The 15,324-nt window shown below is 54.0% G+C and overlaps 7 protein-coding genes across 7 annotated transcripts in view; 3 read left to right on the forward strand and 4 right to left on the reverse strand.

Moving 5' to 3' along the window:
• GLOTRDRAFT_96203 (uncharacterized protein) overlaps positions 1 to 1,638 on the forward strand; it is a gene marked incomplete at both ends in the record, with an annotated part of 2,303 nt that extends 665 nt beyond the window's left edge. The window contains 8 exons of the mRNA XM_007871721.1: positions 166 to 372; positions 637 to 703; positions 790 to 832; positions 928 to 1,087; positions 1,108 to 1,175; positions 1,274 to 1,317; positions 1,377 to 1,411; positions 1,538 to 1,638. Of these exons, the coding sequence (XP_007869912.1) occupies positions 166 to 372; positions 637 to 703; positions 790 to 832; positions 928 to 1,087; positions 1,108 to 1,175; positions 1,274 to 1,317; positions 1,377 to 1,411; positions 1,538 to 1,638 (725 nt within the window). The remainder of the gene's footprint in view (positions 1 to 165; positions 373 to 636; positions 704 to 789; positions 833 to 927; positions 1,088 to 1,107; positions 1,176 to 1,273; positions 1,318 to 1,376; positions 1,412 to 1,537) is intronic.
• Positions 1,639 to 3,813: 2,175 nt separating this feature from the next.
• On the forward strand, positions 3,814 to 5,656 carry GLOTRDRAFT_22104 (uncharacterized protein; the record flags this gene model as incomplete). The annotated part of the gene is made up of 4 exons (XM_007871668.1): positions 3,814 to 3,851; positions 3,909 to 4,113; positions 4,168 to 4,860; positions 5,336 to 5,656. Coding segments are annotated over 4 exons (1,257 nt in total), but the record flags the coding sequence as incomplete, so codon positions are not given.
• Positions 5,657 to 6,541: 885 nt separating this feature from the next.
• On the reverse strand, positions 6,542 to 7,131 carry GLOTRDRAFT_140893 (uncharacterized protein; the record flags this gene model as incomplete). The annotated part of the gene is made up of 3 exons (XM_007871722.1): positions 6,542 to 6,599; positions 6,662 to 6,932; positions 6,989 to 7,131. Coding segments are annotated over 3 exons (471 nt in total), but the record flags the coding sequence as incomplete, so codon positions are not given.
• A 337-nt stretch (positions 7,132 to 7,468) lies between these two features.
• Positions 7,469 to 7,864, reverse strand: GLOTRDRAFT_101402 (uncharacterized protein). Its single transcript, XM_007871723.1, has one exon. The coding sequence runs from the start codon at positions 7,838 to 7,840 to the stop codon at positions 7,670 to 7,672; it is 171 nt and encodes a 56-aa protein (XP_007869914.1). The 5' UTR covers positions 7,841 to 7,864; the 3' UTR covers positions 7,469 to 7,669.
• A 53-nt stretch (positions 7,865 to 7,917) lies between these two features.
• Positions 7,918 to 8,901, forward strand: GLOTRDRAFT_140894 (uncharacterized protein; the record flags this gene model as incomplete). Its single annotated transcript, XM_007871724.1, has 3 exons — positions 7,918 to 7,969; positions 8,071 to 8,298; positions 8,397 to 8,901. 3 exons carry the CDS (start codon positions 7,918 to 7,920, stop codon positions 8,651 to 8,653), a joined length of 537 nt encoding a protein of 178 aa, XP_007869915.1. The 3' UTR covers positions 8,654 to 8,901.
• A 1,050-nt stretch (positions 8,902 to 9,951) lies between these two features.
• Positions 9,952 to 11,764, reverse strand: GLOTRDRAFT_140895 (uncharacterized protein; the record flags this gene model as incomplete). The annotated part of the gene is made up of 5 exons (XM_007871725.1): positions 9,952 to 10,113; positions 10,172 to 10,354; positions 10,413 to 10,993; positions 11,047 to 11,164; positions 11,213 to 11,764. The coding sequence occupies 5 exons, from the start codon at positions 11,762 to 11,764 to the stop codon at positions 9,952 to 9,954; spliced, it is 1,596 nt and encodes a 531-aa protein (XP_007869916.1).
• A 322-nt stretch (positions 11,765 to 12,086) lies between these two features.
• On the reverse strand, positions 12,087 to 15,165 carry GLOTRDRAFT_123084 (uncharacterized protein; the record flags this gene model as incomplete). The annotated part of the gene is made up of 8 exons (XM_007871726.1): positions 12,087 to 12,434; positions 12,497 to 12,638; positions 12,703 to 13,303; positions 13,434 to 13,736; positions 14,043 to 14,111; positions 14,196 to 14,308; positions 14,884 to 14,973; positions 15,068 to 15,165. The coding sequence occupies 8 exons, from the start codon at positions 15,163 to 15,165 to the stop codon at positions 12,087 to 12,089; spliced, it is 1,764 nt and encodes a 587-aa protein (XP_007869917.1).
• Positions 15,166 to 15,324: the final 159 nt, after the last annotated feature.

Genomic DNA, 15,324 nt, shown 5'->3' on the forward strand with positions numbered 1-15,324 from the left:
GAGGATAGATGAACTGTACGGCTACATGCTGCTGACTTTCTGCCCCCGCTGGATCACCTATGGTATGTGCTACATCCCACTCTGGATTGCAGGGAGCTAATACCAAATGTGCTGTGCGTCTTCCCTTTGTCCATTTTCTGCATCTCTGACTCACTCATCATGCAGAACACATCTCCCACGGCCCCTCGCATCTCGATTCGGGCTGCGCCATGCTCGCGCACCTGCGGCATAACGAAAAACAGCCCAAGGACTCGCCTGATCACTGGTGTGACCACGGCGCATGCGCGGCACGCTCTCGCACAAGAAGCAGGTCGACCTTGAGCGTCCGTGCAAGGGCGCGAAGTGCACGAACAGGGACATCAGGCCCGGCGGGTAGGTTACGAAGTGCGATCGCGGGAATGGGTACAACACGGCCGAGTACAAGAAGCTCTACGAGGAGTGCGACGCGCTCGAGGCGGTGCGCGCTCCCCAAAGAGGAGATCGACAAGCAGATGACGACCGACGGCCAGGGACCTCGCTGCCGTCGCGGCGTCGCCAAGGCGGGCAAGGAGAAGGGCGACTACGACATGGCTTGAGCAACTACGACATGGCTTGAGCAACTACGACATGGCTTGAGCAACTACGACATGGCTTGAGCAACTACGACATGGCTTGAGCAACTACGACATGGCTTGAGCAACGAAGAGGACGAGTACAAGGAGAGGTACGTGGATGAGACCCACATCTCCACCAGAAACTTGCATAGCCGTGATTTGACCCCTCCTCTGCCTACTACAACCGCAAGACCAGTTTCCTGTGCGAGGTGCCCATCAAGGACATCTCCCCAGAAGAGGTATGGTCCACTCTCCCACCACTTCTCATCACTGACATCCTAACCCCTCCCCACTAGGCTAAATTCACCAGCGAGAACTTCACGTGGCACATCAGCGAAGCCCCCGAGATGCAGCGCCTGCAGCTCTTCGCGTGGCAGTCGCAGAACCGCAGCCGCAAGGGGCACCTCGACGCGAACACGACCGCGCGGCGAGCTCCTGCACGAGGATTATCAAGAAGAAGGCGCTCAAGGGCATGGCGAAGAACAGCATCCTGAGTGAGTACGTCGGTGAGCAGTACCTCGAGGTGCCGAACTAGCCGCTGCAGGGCCAGACGGAGGAGGACATCGAGTACTCCTGCACAGGGTAGGTTGTACAGGATGAGATCCAAGTATGCTGAGGATGGTGCGTGCTTTCCAATCCTGTCTGGTATCTGTATTTGTATGCTGATACATTGGCTGCAGTGCAGGGCAAACTGCGATCTGCGCTCTAGCATTGCAATGGCCAGGTGAGATATGCTGGTGAGTGCGACTGTCGTGTGCGAGAGACAAGTCGCCCAGCCTGCAGGTGCATAACGAGGCGTTCGAGTGTTGCGAGACGTGGTAAGTAGTATTGTATATTAAGAATAATATCAATAATGTTGTACACATGAATTGAACATAGTTCACTTTGCTTGTCAATGCTTGAATTTATGAGTTCTCTTGCTAAATACAAAGAGTGATATACAGCAATCTATTGTCTGCAGATGGGCACGTATCCTCCAGATCAACTGGATCACTGGAACCAGTCTGCCGGTGCCCATCTCATCTGGACCAACGAAGCGAGCTGAGCGCCTATCTGGGAGACTGGGACCGCTACACTGGTAGCCTTACGTTGGCGCACAATGGTTAATGACTTCTATTGTCACATCAGTCCTGACACCGGCGACATTCAATTCATGTTTGCTGTGACTCGGAAGTAGGATCGTCTGCCCGCAGATGTACTACTGGTACTCGGGTTGAAGCCTTCTACGTTGACGCACATGTAAGGTATATGAGTGGCAGGCACAACGGACATTTCTGAAGAGTCTTGCAAACTTGAATGTCAAGTGTCTTATTATCTGGCTAGTGTCTGACATACTGAGAATAGCAGACAGCGGAGTAGTATTACCGCCAGTACAGCAATAAATCCATTGTGAAGGGATTTCCTTCCGTAAGTGACCATTCTCGCTTAGCAAACCAGCAGTTTTAACTAACCCTCAGGCGTTTCATGGGCTCTAGCGAGCATGCCACGCACTTCAGGGAGGTGCGTCGAAGTCCCCCGTGGATGAGTACATTGCGACATAGTCCAGATTGATCTGTAGGCCGACGCGGCAACGGAAGTAAATCTGAGACACGGCAATTCAGTTCAAAATGGTATGGGCACACCTCATTTCCATCCCAAATCATGTCAGTTTTCGAGCCCCAGGCCGTCCTAGCAAACCTCAAAGCTGTGTTACCTACGCTGGCCGAGCAAAGGAAGTTAGCGGAGGAATGGAAAAAAGGGGTACGTGCGTTCCTTATTCTGCTGGCACACCCACTGAGACGTACCGTGAACTAGGTGGAAAGCCGTATCCGGACGTGGACCGCAAACCGCTCTACCCAAACTATCAATCGCGCTCAACTCGAATGGGATGCCGAGGTCGTGCAGTACGTCAGCTATGTCTATCGGCTCATCAAGTCTGGGAAAGACGGTGCACCTCCACTGGCAAAGGGCACACCACTCTTAGGGCCGCATTTCACCCCGCCGACATATCTGCATGTTCGCAGATGGGACAACTGCCCTGCCATCAAGCCTGGGCTTGCATACCTGCGCCCGCTCAACGTCATCCACCCTTTCTATTACCCGGAGCTTGCGAGATGTCCGCAATGCCAATCTGCAAATACGGCATGGGAGGGCTGGACAGCGACAGGCCGTCGCGATGTTCATGGCCTGTTCCGGGAGGAGGGCGCTATTGGCTACCAGCTCAGATGTAAGGATTGTGAACAGAAGTATGCGAAGAGGTCAGAACGTACTGGGCAAGCTGGTGACCTCGACAAGAGCATCGCAGGTGGAGCAAAAGGACAGTATTGCTTCGCAACCACGAATGCAATCTTCTGGGAGAGATGGGAACACTGGGAAGTCCCTCGTGAGTCCTCGATAGTGTTACACCAATGGGAAGCTGACCTGTTTCCTGTGATTCGTAGGCGGGATACCTCACTTCTTCAAGCGCTGCGCCATTACTCGCGAGCTTTTCAACCTCATCATCGAAGTTCGTCCTTCAACGACTGCGGCGGGCCTGGCTGAAAACATTAAACGTATGTTTTCATTCCTCATCGTCAAGCCTTATTGATGGGCTGGCTGTTTAGAACTGCATCTCTTGGAGTATAGGCAGCGCATGCTCGAATATCTGGAGGCTTACAAGATATCCCGGCGTTCGCCCCTCCTCCCTAACCCCCTGCAGCGCTTCTCAGACCCAGGAGACAAGTCCGCTTATAATGATCACTCTATTAGTGATGATATGATCACCGAGGTGTTTATAGAATTCAATCGGCGTACGAGACAGGTGGAATCAGAGGAGTATTTGCGTACATTGTCTGGTAAGCATGTGTGCAAGTACTCACATGATTACTAATCTGATCCTCGTCTCTGCTTGCCAGCCATAGCCCTGTCACTGGACAATACGTTCCGAGCGTCAGGGAAGGCGACCATTATCGGCGAAAACAGGAAGCGGATTGAGATCAACAAGGGTGGGATACTTGACATGGTTAACGAAGATAATCTGATCATCGCATGGGTAAGTACTCTTCCACTTCAGTCCAAGCATGCAAGCTGAAACTGGCACTGCTTCCAGAGGTTCTGTCATAGCCAAGCGAATGCAGAGATCTCAGAGCTGCTCGAGGGGTTCAAGCGTCGCTGTCGGGCACTTGGCGTAGCGGATCCCACCATGGCTATCGCCGATAATTGTTGCCATGTCCGAAGCGGAATTACAAAGGTCTTTAGTGCAATCTGTGTCCTTCTCGATGTCTTCCATTTCGTTGCACGGTGCGTCTCTCTATGTTTATCATGAATCAAACCTTATAATCACCCCACATTGTCTAGATATACTGCTTGCATCATCGGCGGCACGAAGAACCCACTGCGGGCTGTTGTAGCGCAAGATATATCTGCTGCCATCTTGAAGAAGGGTGCCACAAAGGAAGCTGGAGCGAGTTACTGGCCCAAGGAGGACCAGGAGGCTCGTATTACCGCTGCATTTGATAAGTGGGCCAGACACGGTGGAGTTTGGTCAGCTGCGGCTTCCCGTGTGAGCTGTGATCCCCTTATGTTGCATGTGATCGGGTTCTAATCTTGGACGTAGGTTCACGCTGAGCAGCTCTCACACATCAGGAAGGGATGCTTGGCAAGGCCACGCGAAGATATACGTACTGATGGGAGCCGTATCGAAAGTACACACCGTGGCTTCAACGGACTACAGCGCTCCTTTACAAGCGGACTTGTGATGTTCGCTGCCCTGTGCCATGACTTTGTCTTGCGTCGAAATATTCGGGTCGCAAGCGCTCTCAAAGGACCTGATGTCTTTGTGAAGTCTCTCTTTGGCTCACATCATCTACATCTCGTCGACAGGGTTGCTCAGCTATGGAACGATCTGTCATCTGATAAGAAGGTGCCAAAGATGGCTAATCAGGTGTATGACCCCCTTCCCCGTCTCCAGATTGTCGACAGCGGTGAGCGCTTTGGCATCGTTGGTTCTGACTATACGGCCACATTCGGTGGCTTCCTGAAGGTGAAGGATGAGCCCGAAGATGAGCTCCTGGACCTCACGTCAGAGGAAGCCCGTGGCCGCATAGAAGATATTATTCAAGATCTTAACATTGATCCTCGACTTCTTAATCAACCGGAGGATCGCACTCAAGAAGCTCCTGGCGCATGGCTCAGTCATACTGCTCTCACTGAACCCGGAAAGAAACTAACTTTTAAGCTGGAGGGACAGAGAGCTGATGGAAAAGGTATGCATAATGCATTTGGCTGTCTAACACGAGCATTAGCTAACGTTCTGTATGCAAACTTGAAGCTGGCAGAGGAAATTCCCCGAAAATTACATCGGTATCACCAACAGAGGTGCGTATGTGATTCTATATTCTACCTGAGGTTACTGATTGGCGATTGCAGAGGCAGCGCACCGACGTGCTTGACGCCCGGCCCATTCTCAATCCCGAATGCCAAGCAGAGGGCTCCGGAGCAGTGTCCAGCACCCAGAAACGCAAGTCAGAAGTCTACGCGACAAGCGAGGGCCAGGGCGAACAGAAGAAGTCACGCACTGATGTAAGTGCTTCATATGCATCACCAGCATCTGGTTTCTGATCGTGATTCACTGGCAGGCAGGCCCGGTTGCAACTATCCATACATTCTTCTCGTCGCGGATTAGCACGGGTCCTGGAACCTCTGATGTGTCATTGACGAGTCCTTCAACAGTTCATGCAGCTGCGGGTTCAGGACCTGTGACCCCAGCCGATGGTCCATTGAAGTCTTCATCCGACAAACTCTCCGCTCGACTCCCTCTTCCTGATGGCTCAACCAAGATGACCCGTTCGGAGCTTCTCTTCTCAGTTTCAACAGGCATAAATATCCGATCTCTCACAATCAACAATAACGAGGAGTTCTTTCTCTTCATGGATATGCGGGCAGAGGAAAAATGGGTCTCGTTCCAAATGACGTCAAAGAAGTGGGTTCTCGCCACTGAGAAGTACAATAAGAGACTTGAAGAGGCAGCGAGGACACCTTCGAAATCAAATTCGCCTTTCATTGCCAAGAACCCGCGCGCCCTGATGCAGAAACTGGGTGAGGTAGAAACAAAGATTACGGATCGTATAGCGCAAGGCAACTACAAAAGTAGGTTACCAGCCTCGTCTGTAGGGGCTAAAAACTGATCCCACTCTATAGCCTCTAAAGGTAGTGAGACCTTCTGGCGCAGGCACTGCGAGGCCGTGGAGCTTGTCAAGAAATGTGTGAAGGCCGGCGATGCGGGTGCTATGAAAAAGGTATGGAGTTAGAAATGTTTTAATTGATTGCTCTTGCTAATTTGGGTGCAATATATTCCCCAGCGCAAGCCTGCTACGTGCGCTCGGTGTCGCACGATCATGTACCCCAATCCATCGGGTGATCCAGACAATCACAAGAAGGGTTTTTGTGCAGATGGTGTTAAGCAGACTTTAGGGAAGGCGTCACCGAATGATCCACTGCCGGATTGGCCCCAGCCGAAGACTATCTTTGCCAACGGGACAACCTTCAATCCCGTTAGGTTCTTAGTGGTCCTTCGCGAGGTATACGAGAAGGTCCTCGTCGAGCAACGCGCGCATAACGACATGCAAATGGAGCATGAAGCCTTCGCAATGATGCTGCACAAGCGCACTATTACACTTGAAGATGGCCGCATCCTGTTCAAGCTTTTCAGTTATCTAGATCTCAAGCCTGAGCCGGCCGCCTCCATGATTGTCGTACATGATGGGCAGCAGTATCTACGGCTAGGGTGCTTGGAGGATTAGTGGGGCTCAGCACCCTAGTGCTCTCACTGGTTGAGACTGGTGCTCTGGGTGCGTCTCATTGGTATCCTTCGTGTGCCCATGTACTTCCCATTTCTACATCAAGTTTGTCAGTACTCAGAGCTCCATCTCATAGTTTATATTTCCATGCAAATATTCTGTACAGTACTACTTCAACTTAGTTACATAAAATCAGATGATAATTATATGCTCTTGCATTGAATTGTGCAAGTAACGGCACACAAACACACTAGTGAACAAGCTCCATCATTGTCAGACGGAAACAGAGAGGAGAGAAGTAGAGTAACACACCGACCGATCATGCAGAGCATCAGGCCAATGAACACGGTTGGTGTGGTGACGAAGCTCACCGAACTGTCCATGTCCTCCTCCAAGCCGCAGTGCATGCTCGTGGCAATGTTGGGAAGTAGGCCCGAGCGGTACGAGACAGCGAAGCGGGGCTGCAGGTCCACGGGCGAGATGGACGGCGGGGTGGCAGAGACAAAGCCGAAGGTGTTTGCGAGGCGCTGGAGCGGACGGGAGACAAAGTACAAGTAGTAGGACACCACAGGGGATTTGCAGGCTAGGAAGGAAGGAATTGTCAGTAGAGCACAGACTGAGAGGTGAGGGAGGACACACCACCGAAATCCTCTGCGATACCCACTTTGCCGCCCGGGCGTATAGGCATGAGTTGGACAGGGCGGAGCTTCGGGGAGAGCTGCTCGCAGAAGGGTATGAGTGACTGCTTGCGGCGGGGTGACGAACGGGTCCGTGGTCACGGCAGTAGTCCAGCCACAGCGAGTGTGCTCCGTGCTTGCCGATGTGTGCTGTATGCGCACTCTGGGACTTGGATTGGACTGGAAGTTGGGGCAGCTGGGCTCCCTGCAAGAGAGGGGAGGAGGCAGAGGCAGACCGGATGATGGGTGTGCTCACAGAAAGTATGTCACTCACCTAATCGAGCCCTCCCTGCTCAGTTCATTGCCGTCAATCATGCTTGAGCTAATACTCAGGCTTGTGGTATCCACCAGCAACACCGTTGTCGCCTTCGACCTGGGGTGCTCCGCCAGTCGACCTCTGGCACGTCTCGAGAAGATGGACGTGCGGGGGTGCAACGTGCACCTCGCATGAATCACTGAGCCTAAATAGCGATGACATGACCGTGGGGTCGTGGAGGGGTTGCTTGGCGTGTGTGGTCCATGCGACGGGTATTGGTGTTGCGGGTGCTGCTAGCACATCTGGGCTGTAAGGGCTGCATCTATGCCCTGCCCCTTGCTGCTCCTGTCGTCGGTGGCAGGTAAGTAGCCAGATCCTCATCCTCCTTCAATTTGTGCTATCTGGGGTATTGTAGGTTGTGGTCGAAGTACACGGGAACGCCGGCAAACGTCGAGGGGTGCATGTGGAAGGGGCACGTCGGACACGGTTAATGGGCAGGACGATGCGGACGGCCGGGGCGGCCGCGGGTCCATGATGGAGAAGGCGAGGGTTGGGCATGATGGCGGGATGGCGAGGAAGGGGGGGCAGAATCAGGAGAGAGTAAGCAGACGAGGATGAGGTGAAACGAGTTCGCCATGGCTGTTGGACTTGGTGTTCCTGCAGCGTCGGCAGCGAACCCTAACCTTGGTCATCACGTGTCTAGAACATGCACGTGCACTCGAAAAGGTCGGAAAGGTCGAAATCGTTCTGATTGGCTGAACAAAAGGTCTATTCTTGGACCTTTCTAGGCCCTTGGTATGACGAAGTAGCCGCCAGCACCGTCGACCCGCCCACGCTAATCCAGTCCAAGACCAAGACCCTCGCGCAGCTCGTCCGCCAGGCGCAGACCGTGGCCGTATACACCGGCGCTGGGACCTCTCCCCCGTCGCTGGATAGGCTGACGGAGCTCGTGCAGCCGCGCTTCGTGCAGGCCGGCGGGGACGAAGGCGCGCATGCTAACCTCGTGTTGGTTCTAGGTAAGGACGTGTTTCGAATTCGTTGTTCTCTCCTTTGCCTTCCACGGCACTCCGGACGCTGATAACGAATTCGAACACTAAACCCCCTCCCACTGCAGACTCGCCTCCTGCCACTTTCGTCAACACCGGCAAACCTCTTTGCATCGTCAGCCCCCATCCTACATCCTTAGACGACGCCGCGACGCTGCGCATCGGCGCCGCCCCCGACGAAGTGATAGCTGGCCTCGTGAAGGAACTAGCGGCGCGAAGGGAGCATGAGGAAGAGGAGTGGAAGACCCGCATACCCCCGGGCGGGGCGGGGATCTTGAACGAGGGGCTGGAGGAGAGGGTGGATGGCGAGGGGGAGAGGACGTGAGAGGTTAACTGATCTGGTAGTGTTTTGGACGTGTGTGTAGTACTAGGGTTGAACGTTCGTTTCTATTCATATGTATTAGTAACTTAGCATAACACAAGCGTGTCTGTAGCATATCCCAATGTTGGTCCCACAGTCTGGACACAGTGAAGTGTCTCCCGAGAACGACGTTTGCCTTTACTAACAAAGAAGTCGTATATCCCACTCTAAAGGATCCTCTCGCCGCGTCGGGTTTGCAACACCAAAGCACGGAGTAGAACGAAGGAAGGTCGCGAGCTATGTACCCAGTGACGATCGCCCGCTACCAAGCTACTTGCCTCTTAGCGTGGACAGTATTCGCGCATTCATCCCGCCCTACATTCGGGGTCCTGGAGCCAGCAAGATTCGAGTCATGCATGCATATGTAGTGTGTCTCGCCCCAGCGGTAATATCAAGTCATGACCCCGTCTGAGTAGCAGGGAGTCCCATCACGCTCAGACCCGGAGCTGCGAGGACGGGACGGCAAGGGCGGCGAATTGCTATAAGCAGGTCAGGCAGTGTGCCCCAGGGCACAACGGCCTCGGAAGAGGGGGGCCAACAACTCCGCAGGAGCCACACAGCCGACGTCGCAAAAGGAGAGCCACCTGACGATAAGCCACGGAAGTCGTGCGGTCCCCGCGCGTGAGGCTCCGAAGGAGCAGCGACCACTCTCCGCCGGAGGCTAGGGTGAATGGCGGAGGATTGAACCGGAAACGAGACAATCCAGGCAGCGGGGTGCAGGCGTACTTGGCACCATGCGTCACCGAGGAAGTGGCACAACTTGAACGAGGATGCGTGTCGGGAGGCTCTTAGCGATATGTATATAACAATTAGCGAATACCTGAGATGTAAGAGACACGACACTCCTGGTGCGGACCAAAGCCTGAGCAGTCGGTGGCGCAAGAGTGCACGTTGGAACGAAGGAGGGTAGGCAACGCGTATTGCGACCACCAGATCAAGTTGCGTGCATAAGACGACGAGTAAACGTCGTCATGAGGATATGAGACCTAGATGGTGGAGTCAAAGACTATGCGGAAGAGCACTGGTCGAATGTTTGGACGGGCGAATGCGGGTTTATATGCTGCATAAAGCATTGTCATGCAGGCGGACTTGAGAAGGGGCAAAGTACGATGCTGGCCGGAGACGGCATCAAGTGTTCACGTCATGAACCCTTTACAGGGTTCATGGCCAAGTCACTTCCATGCAGGCCACAGACAGCCCCGATTCAGAGCCCAAACCAATCTCTATACCGAGCAGAAGCAGAAAAGAGAAAGGCAAAGAACTCAGGCTGCTTCCCATATCCTCTCGCCCAGACTCACCCCAACCTCCCGCGCGAGCCCGAGCACGACCTCGTACCCGACCCCGCACTTGAACGTCGGAGGGCCGTCAATGCGCTCGGGCGGGGAGGTGCGTATGAGCAGATGACTCTGCGTCAAATTTGTGATCTAGCGCGCATTCGATTCAGCACGCCAAAGACGTGGATATGGAGTTGTAGACACCCACCGCGCCCAGGACGCCCACGCGCCCCACCTCGACCTCTGCGTTCCGCTCCCGGCCCAATCCTTCCATCTCCCACTCGTCCCCGCCAAAGTCCAGCTCCTCCTCGTGCTCGATCATCAGGTTGCCCATGATCGCGAGCATCCGGTCTAGCGGGAACGTCGTCGGGCCCAGCAGGCGCTGCGGGATCTGCGCGCCAGCGATCAACTCAAATCTGCGCGGTCAACTGATGCGGGGACACACGCACCTTCACAGCCCCGCCGTCCTTCTTGGACGGGGACGCAAGAACACTGGACCGCCTTCTCCTCCGCCGCTTGCGGTCGCCCTCCGACCCGCGGTACACCATGCGCATGTCGGACTTGGGCGGATTCGTCGAGGCGAGGTACGCCGCGATCAGCACGTACTTCTCCGTCCGCGTCAGGCTCATCGCCGTGTCCTTGTCCCGCGGCTCCCCAGCGCGGGACGAAGGGAGGAAGTCGGCGGCGCACGCGAGCCGCGGGAACAGCGCCTCGAGCGCCTCGCGGAATTTGGGCGCGAAGGCACGCAGCAGCCGCATTTTTGTTTCTTCGGTGATTTCGATTTCATCGCCGGCTTGTTCGTGGGCGCGTAAGAGGCGGCCGAGCTCGTGCAGGAACGCGGGCCACAGGGCTGCGCCGATGTACGCGAGCTCGTCTGGGTCGGGGACAAAGGGTGCACAGACGGAGTGGAGGGTGGAAAGGTACGGGGTGTGCAGTGTCCGGATGCTGTCTTGCGATACCCTGCTTATCGTGGGGTCCGAGTCTGGGCGGGGTAGGTCGGAGAAGACGCTTGAGAGGATGTGTAGCGTAGCTAGAGAGATATTGTCGTGGTTAGTTGCCGAATAAAAGGAAGACTGGACGTACACTCCTTGCTCGGCGGGCCGACTTGCATGAAGAACGGATCTGGGGAGGCGCCAAGAGGGGGCTTGGTGTCTTGCCACGGGAGAGACGAGGTCAATATAGTCGTGATAGGCGTTTGTGTCTGATAGAGCTCAGCTTGCGTCACATTCGACGAACTTGAAGGACTGACCAACTCGGCTAGCCTGGTCAGCGGGACAACAAGCTCGGGCAGGAGCCGCTCCGCCCTCTCGACGACCAAGACCATCCTGACATCCACATCCCTCTCCTTCTCCTTTCCTTTCGACTCCCGTTTGCCAGTCTGTTCCTGACCCTGCCTTAAATACTCGCACACATCCCTGATCCCCCAGATAAAGCCGTCCACGCTCTCGTTATACCTTACACCCTCATTTCCCCTCCAATTCGCACACCCTTCCTGCCACAGTGGTACGTGCCCCGCCAGCGCGTTGAGCGCTGTGTCAAAGAAGAGACGAGGCGTGAAAGCTGAGATGGCATTCAGGCACGCGTGCGCGTACACAGTGCGCTTGCTCTTTGAAGGTGAAGGTACCAGCCCTGCAAGGAACTGCTTGAGCACGTTTGAGGTGATTCTCGGCGTGTATGGGTCGGTTATGTAGATGAAAGGCGGCGATGTAGCGGTCAGCAGAGTCTGCAGTGTGAGCAAGACGGGCTTGTGCGAGGGGTATGCGGCGGATAGCGTTTCGAAGGTCGGTAGGTGTTCCGACATGATATTGACTTCCAGATATCACAGAGAGATCAATGCTGAGACGCCGAAGACTGACATTTTCAAAGTCGAGGAAAGGATCGAGGGATAAATTCAGCCACACAACGCGTCCAGTCACGCGTTCGTCCCGTCCATGTGAGCATTCGTACGTTTTCGGGTCCTGTGTGGCACTGGCAGTGGCAGATGTGGCGCGTTCTACATATGGAAGTGCGAACGATGCTCAGGTACCTCTGAGCCAGGTCCCTCTCCGGTGCTTCACGAAACAGCACCAACTACATTATATTGCGCTTCGCCTTTTCACAAGCTGAAAATAATAATCATCCATCTACCCTTCTACCGCGTTTTGCTCAAGCGGACCAAGGACAACTGATGCACCGGCGAAACCAGCGATAGAGGCCGCAAACACCAGCCACATCCAGTCGGTGGCTGCGGCTTGGAATAAATCTTTCCACCACTGGACGAAGCCCGTCTTCACGTCCATGCCCGCTAGGTCAGCGTGCAGGGTTTCAGGGTCACTTTTCTCTCCCAAACGAGCATTTTCCAACAAATCCTCTGCGCTCCCTTTCCTGGGTATGCCAGCATTGCGCTGCATCAAGCGTCGCTTTGCTTGCCTGCCACTGGCGACTTGGAAGATTGCCAAGACAGGTGGCACTGCGGCGAATAACGTCAACAACTATGACGGCGTAAATTCATGATCAGCTAGGATGGTGCATGAGAGATGATTGCTGTGCATACCTGGCCGAAAGCGACAGGACTTCCCAATGGGATGCCGCCTTTGGATATCGCGGTAAGTTCGGTGATCCATACCCAAGCTATGAAGGGGACGCCTGTGAATGCCACGAAAAAAGTATGGTTGTACTTGGCCCGCATGAGCCGTCTATACATCACCGGAGACCAATTATAAATAGTCCATACTTGACAGAAGAGACACCGTCACTCACAAAAATCGTTTGACGTTGACTACCGAGAGGAACCGACCATCCTGCATATCCAACCATGCGTCCCTCCGATTGATCCATTCGATAATGACTAGCACGACCAAGGACGATAACTCGACCGAGAATAAGATAATGGACACCTCGTTCAACAGGAAGAACGGCAGCCCGAATGCGCCCAATCCCTCTCGGTAACACGATTCTTGAGTAAAGAACGACGACGCCTTTGGTATAAGAGTAATGATGATGAAAGCTAGATAGAGGAAGAATGACACGGAGATAAGGACGTGGCGGGCGATCTTGGACGCTGTCCAGCGTGTTCTCCTCGGGCGGAGGAGAGTCCAGAAGGACTGGCCCCATAAGAAGCAGGTCAAAGGCGAGCCGACGATGAGGAGCGCAAGCTCAGCGTGAATCCTGCCCAATTGATTTCCCGCCAGGGCGACAAAGCCCAATACGAGCAGCGAGTATAGTGTGAGTAGTTGAGCCCAAATTATATGGGATGTGTCGTCGCTCATGTTCATGAGGCAAGCTGCAATGGATTTGCTGTGAGTCCTAGCTCCCCTGGGTATTCCAATCGGCGTACCAGTAGCGAACGAGACGATGTAGGCTGGTGTCGCACGATCAGCCTACTACACACTGATTTTCGACTTCCAAGCTCACCGGAGATCCGTGTGAGGAGGCCTTTAGGTGCACTGGTGTCAAATTTATCTCCCATGGTCCGGCTCCTGTGAACTCACCGGCAATATCGCCATTGGGACAATATCCGTATGGACAATTATCGTCCGGCGGGTTATTGCAGTACACCACCCAAAAGGTGTCCCGGTTAGCAGCCAACACAGTGCCTACGCACCGCGTAAGCAGAGAGTCGAGGAGGGCTGACGTATTGGCAGACGTCGAGTTAGCTCCCTCCCAGAGGACCGAGCATATAACGCTGTTGAGGAGCTCGGCATCACTCAAAGGCGACGTGCTGCCGTTTGAACCTGCCATCCCGAACTCCCGAATGAACGTCAAACAAGACCTCGCCTGCGAGGTGCTGCGATCTATGCAGCGTTTCAAAGAACGGGGAAAGCGGTCACTTCTAAGTCCCAGTACAGACTTTTGTGTGGCGGAGGGGGCAGCACAGGTCGTTGTGATGGATTAAACGATACCTATACAAACCGCTGAGCGAGAAGCACGTCCACGGGACGAGATAGCATCGCAACGTATTGATGGCGTTTACTATGAATACCGTAGCGTGCATACAGCATCTCCTGTCCTGCGGAGGAAGTACTTTGGAACAGGAAGCCGTTACGTAGTGCGAACAACCGAAGAGCGAGGGTCACCCTTGTCCGAATTCTGGCGCTGACCTGAAGTGAGGTCGTACGCCATACATTTGGTGATTCCAATGTGCACGAGCTGTGCTACATAGCTACACGCTAGGTATACAGTTGCAGCTCGTGAACGTTGAGCAGCGACCTGCAGGTCACCAACAACCATGGATATTAGGCAGGGATACACACCCATCAGAGGGTCAAAATCGTCGCCCAGATAGCCGTTGAAATTCGAAGCAGCCCGGCGAGAGTTAATCGAGAAGGCTCTGAACGCATCATGGTGTATCGGAACCCTCAATTTTCTGATCATGACATAGCGAGTTCAAGTTCGAAAGCTTGAGGCAAGCCGCAGTATCGGAAAGGAGGACAGCTCGTCCGTTTGAGTCGGCGGGAAATGCCGGTCTCTTAGTCCTATTACTGTGGTCCTAGGTGATTTGCCCAACCTCAGATGGTATCGATGAAGGTTATCGTCGACTATTGAAGCAGAGAAATGGGAAATGGAGACAGCGCCCGAGGTCATGATCGCCAAGCAGGTTGAGGACATGGTGCGTTTTCGTCGAGTTCCGATAAGTAATAATTGAAGTATATCCGCCCCGGACTCAAAGGGTTCAATTTACTACCAGCCGTTGGAAGGCGACTTATGTCTGGTCTTGCAGTTTCTTGACTTGAAGCTCCCAGGTCGTGGCTTTCGTTACCTGCGGCCCCTGCATGTTACCAGTGTAACGCCGTGTAGTGCTCATCCCGGCCCGACACTACTGGTATATCTCGTATGCGGCAGCATCAGATTATGCCCCAGTATCGTTCTATAAGGGCAGGCTTCGGGAATCACGACAATCACTTTGACTCTAGAGTGCCCACGAGGATCTTGTGCACGTACGAAGGGTTTCCTGATGTCCTGGCCACTGAACTCGCTCTACCGTGTTCCATCTGATGTTCCCTGGCGCACAATTGGACCCAGCTATGGATCCTGGGAACATATGCATATTCTGTCAGGGTTCGGTGGAGGCACTGCTTGGAATACCGCATCCGTGGCGTCAGATCACATCTGTCAATGGACCAACTGGTTAACGACAGCACCCAGCGGATCTTGGGTCTTATTACTCTGGTACTGCGAGTAGACAGTGTGAACTCTCATCCAAGCCAGGAGGTATGCAGACATGGATCCTGCCAGTGCCCTCGCATACACAAACTCCTGCCCGGTACGTCTTGAATCCCTTCAGCGCCAATGTTCCTTTGATCATATCAGCTCTAAAAGTAGCCAAGCTGCTATTATCAGCGACAATGTCAAACCTTTATCCATTTGTATCAGATGAGTTCT

This window comes from Gloeophyllum trabeum (genome assembly GCF_000344685.1).
Source record: "Gloeophyllum trabeum ATCC 11539 unplaced genomic scaffold GLOTRscaffold_00015, whole genome shotgun sequence".
Lineage (NCBI taxonomy): Eukaryota > Fungi > Basidiomycota > Agaricomycetes > Gloeophyllales > Gloeophyllaceae > Gloeophyllum > Gloeophyllum trabeum.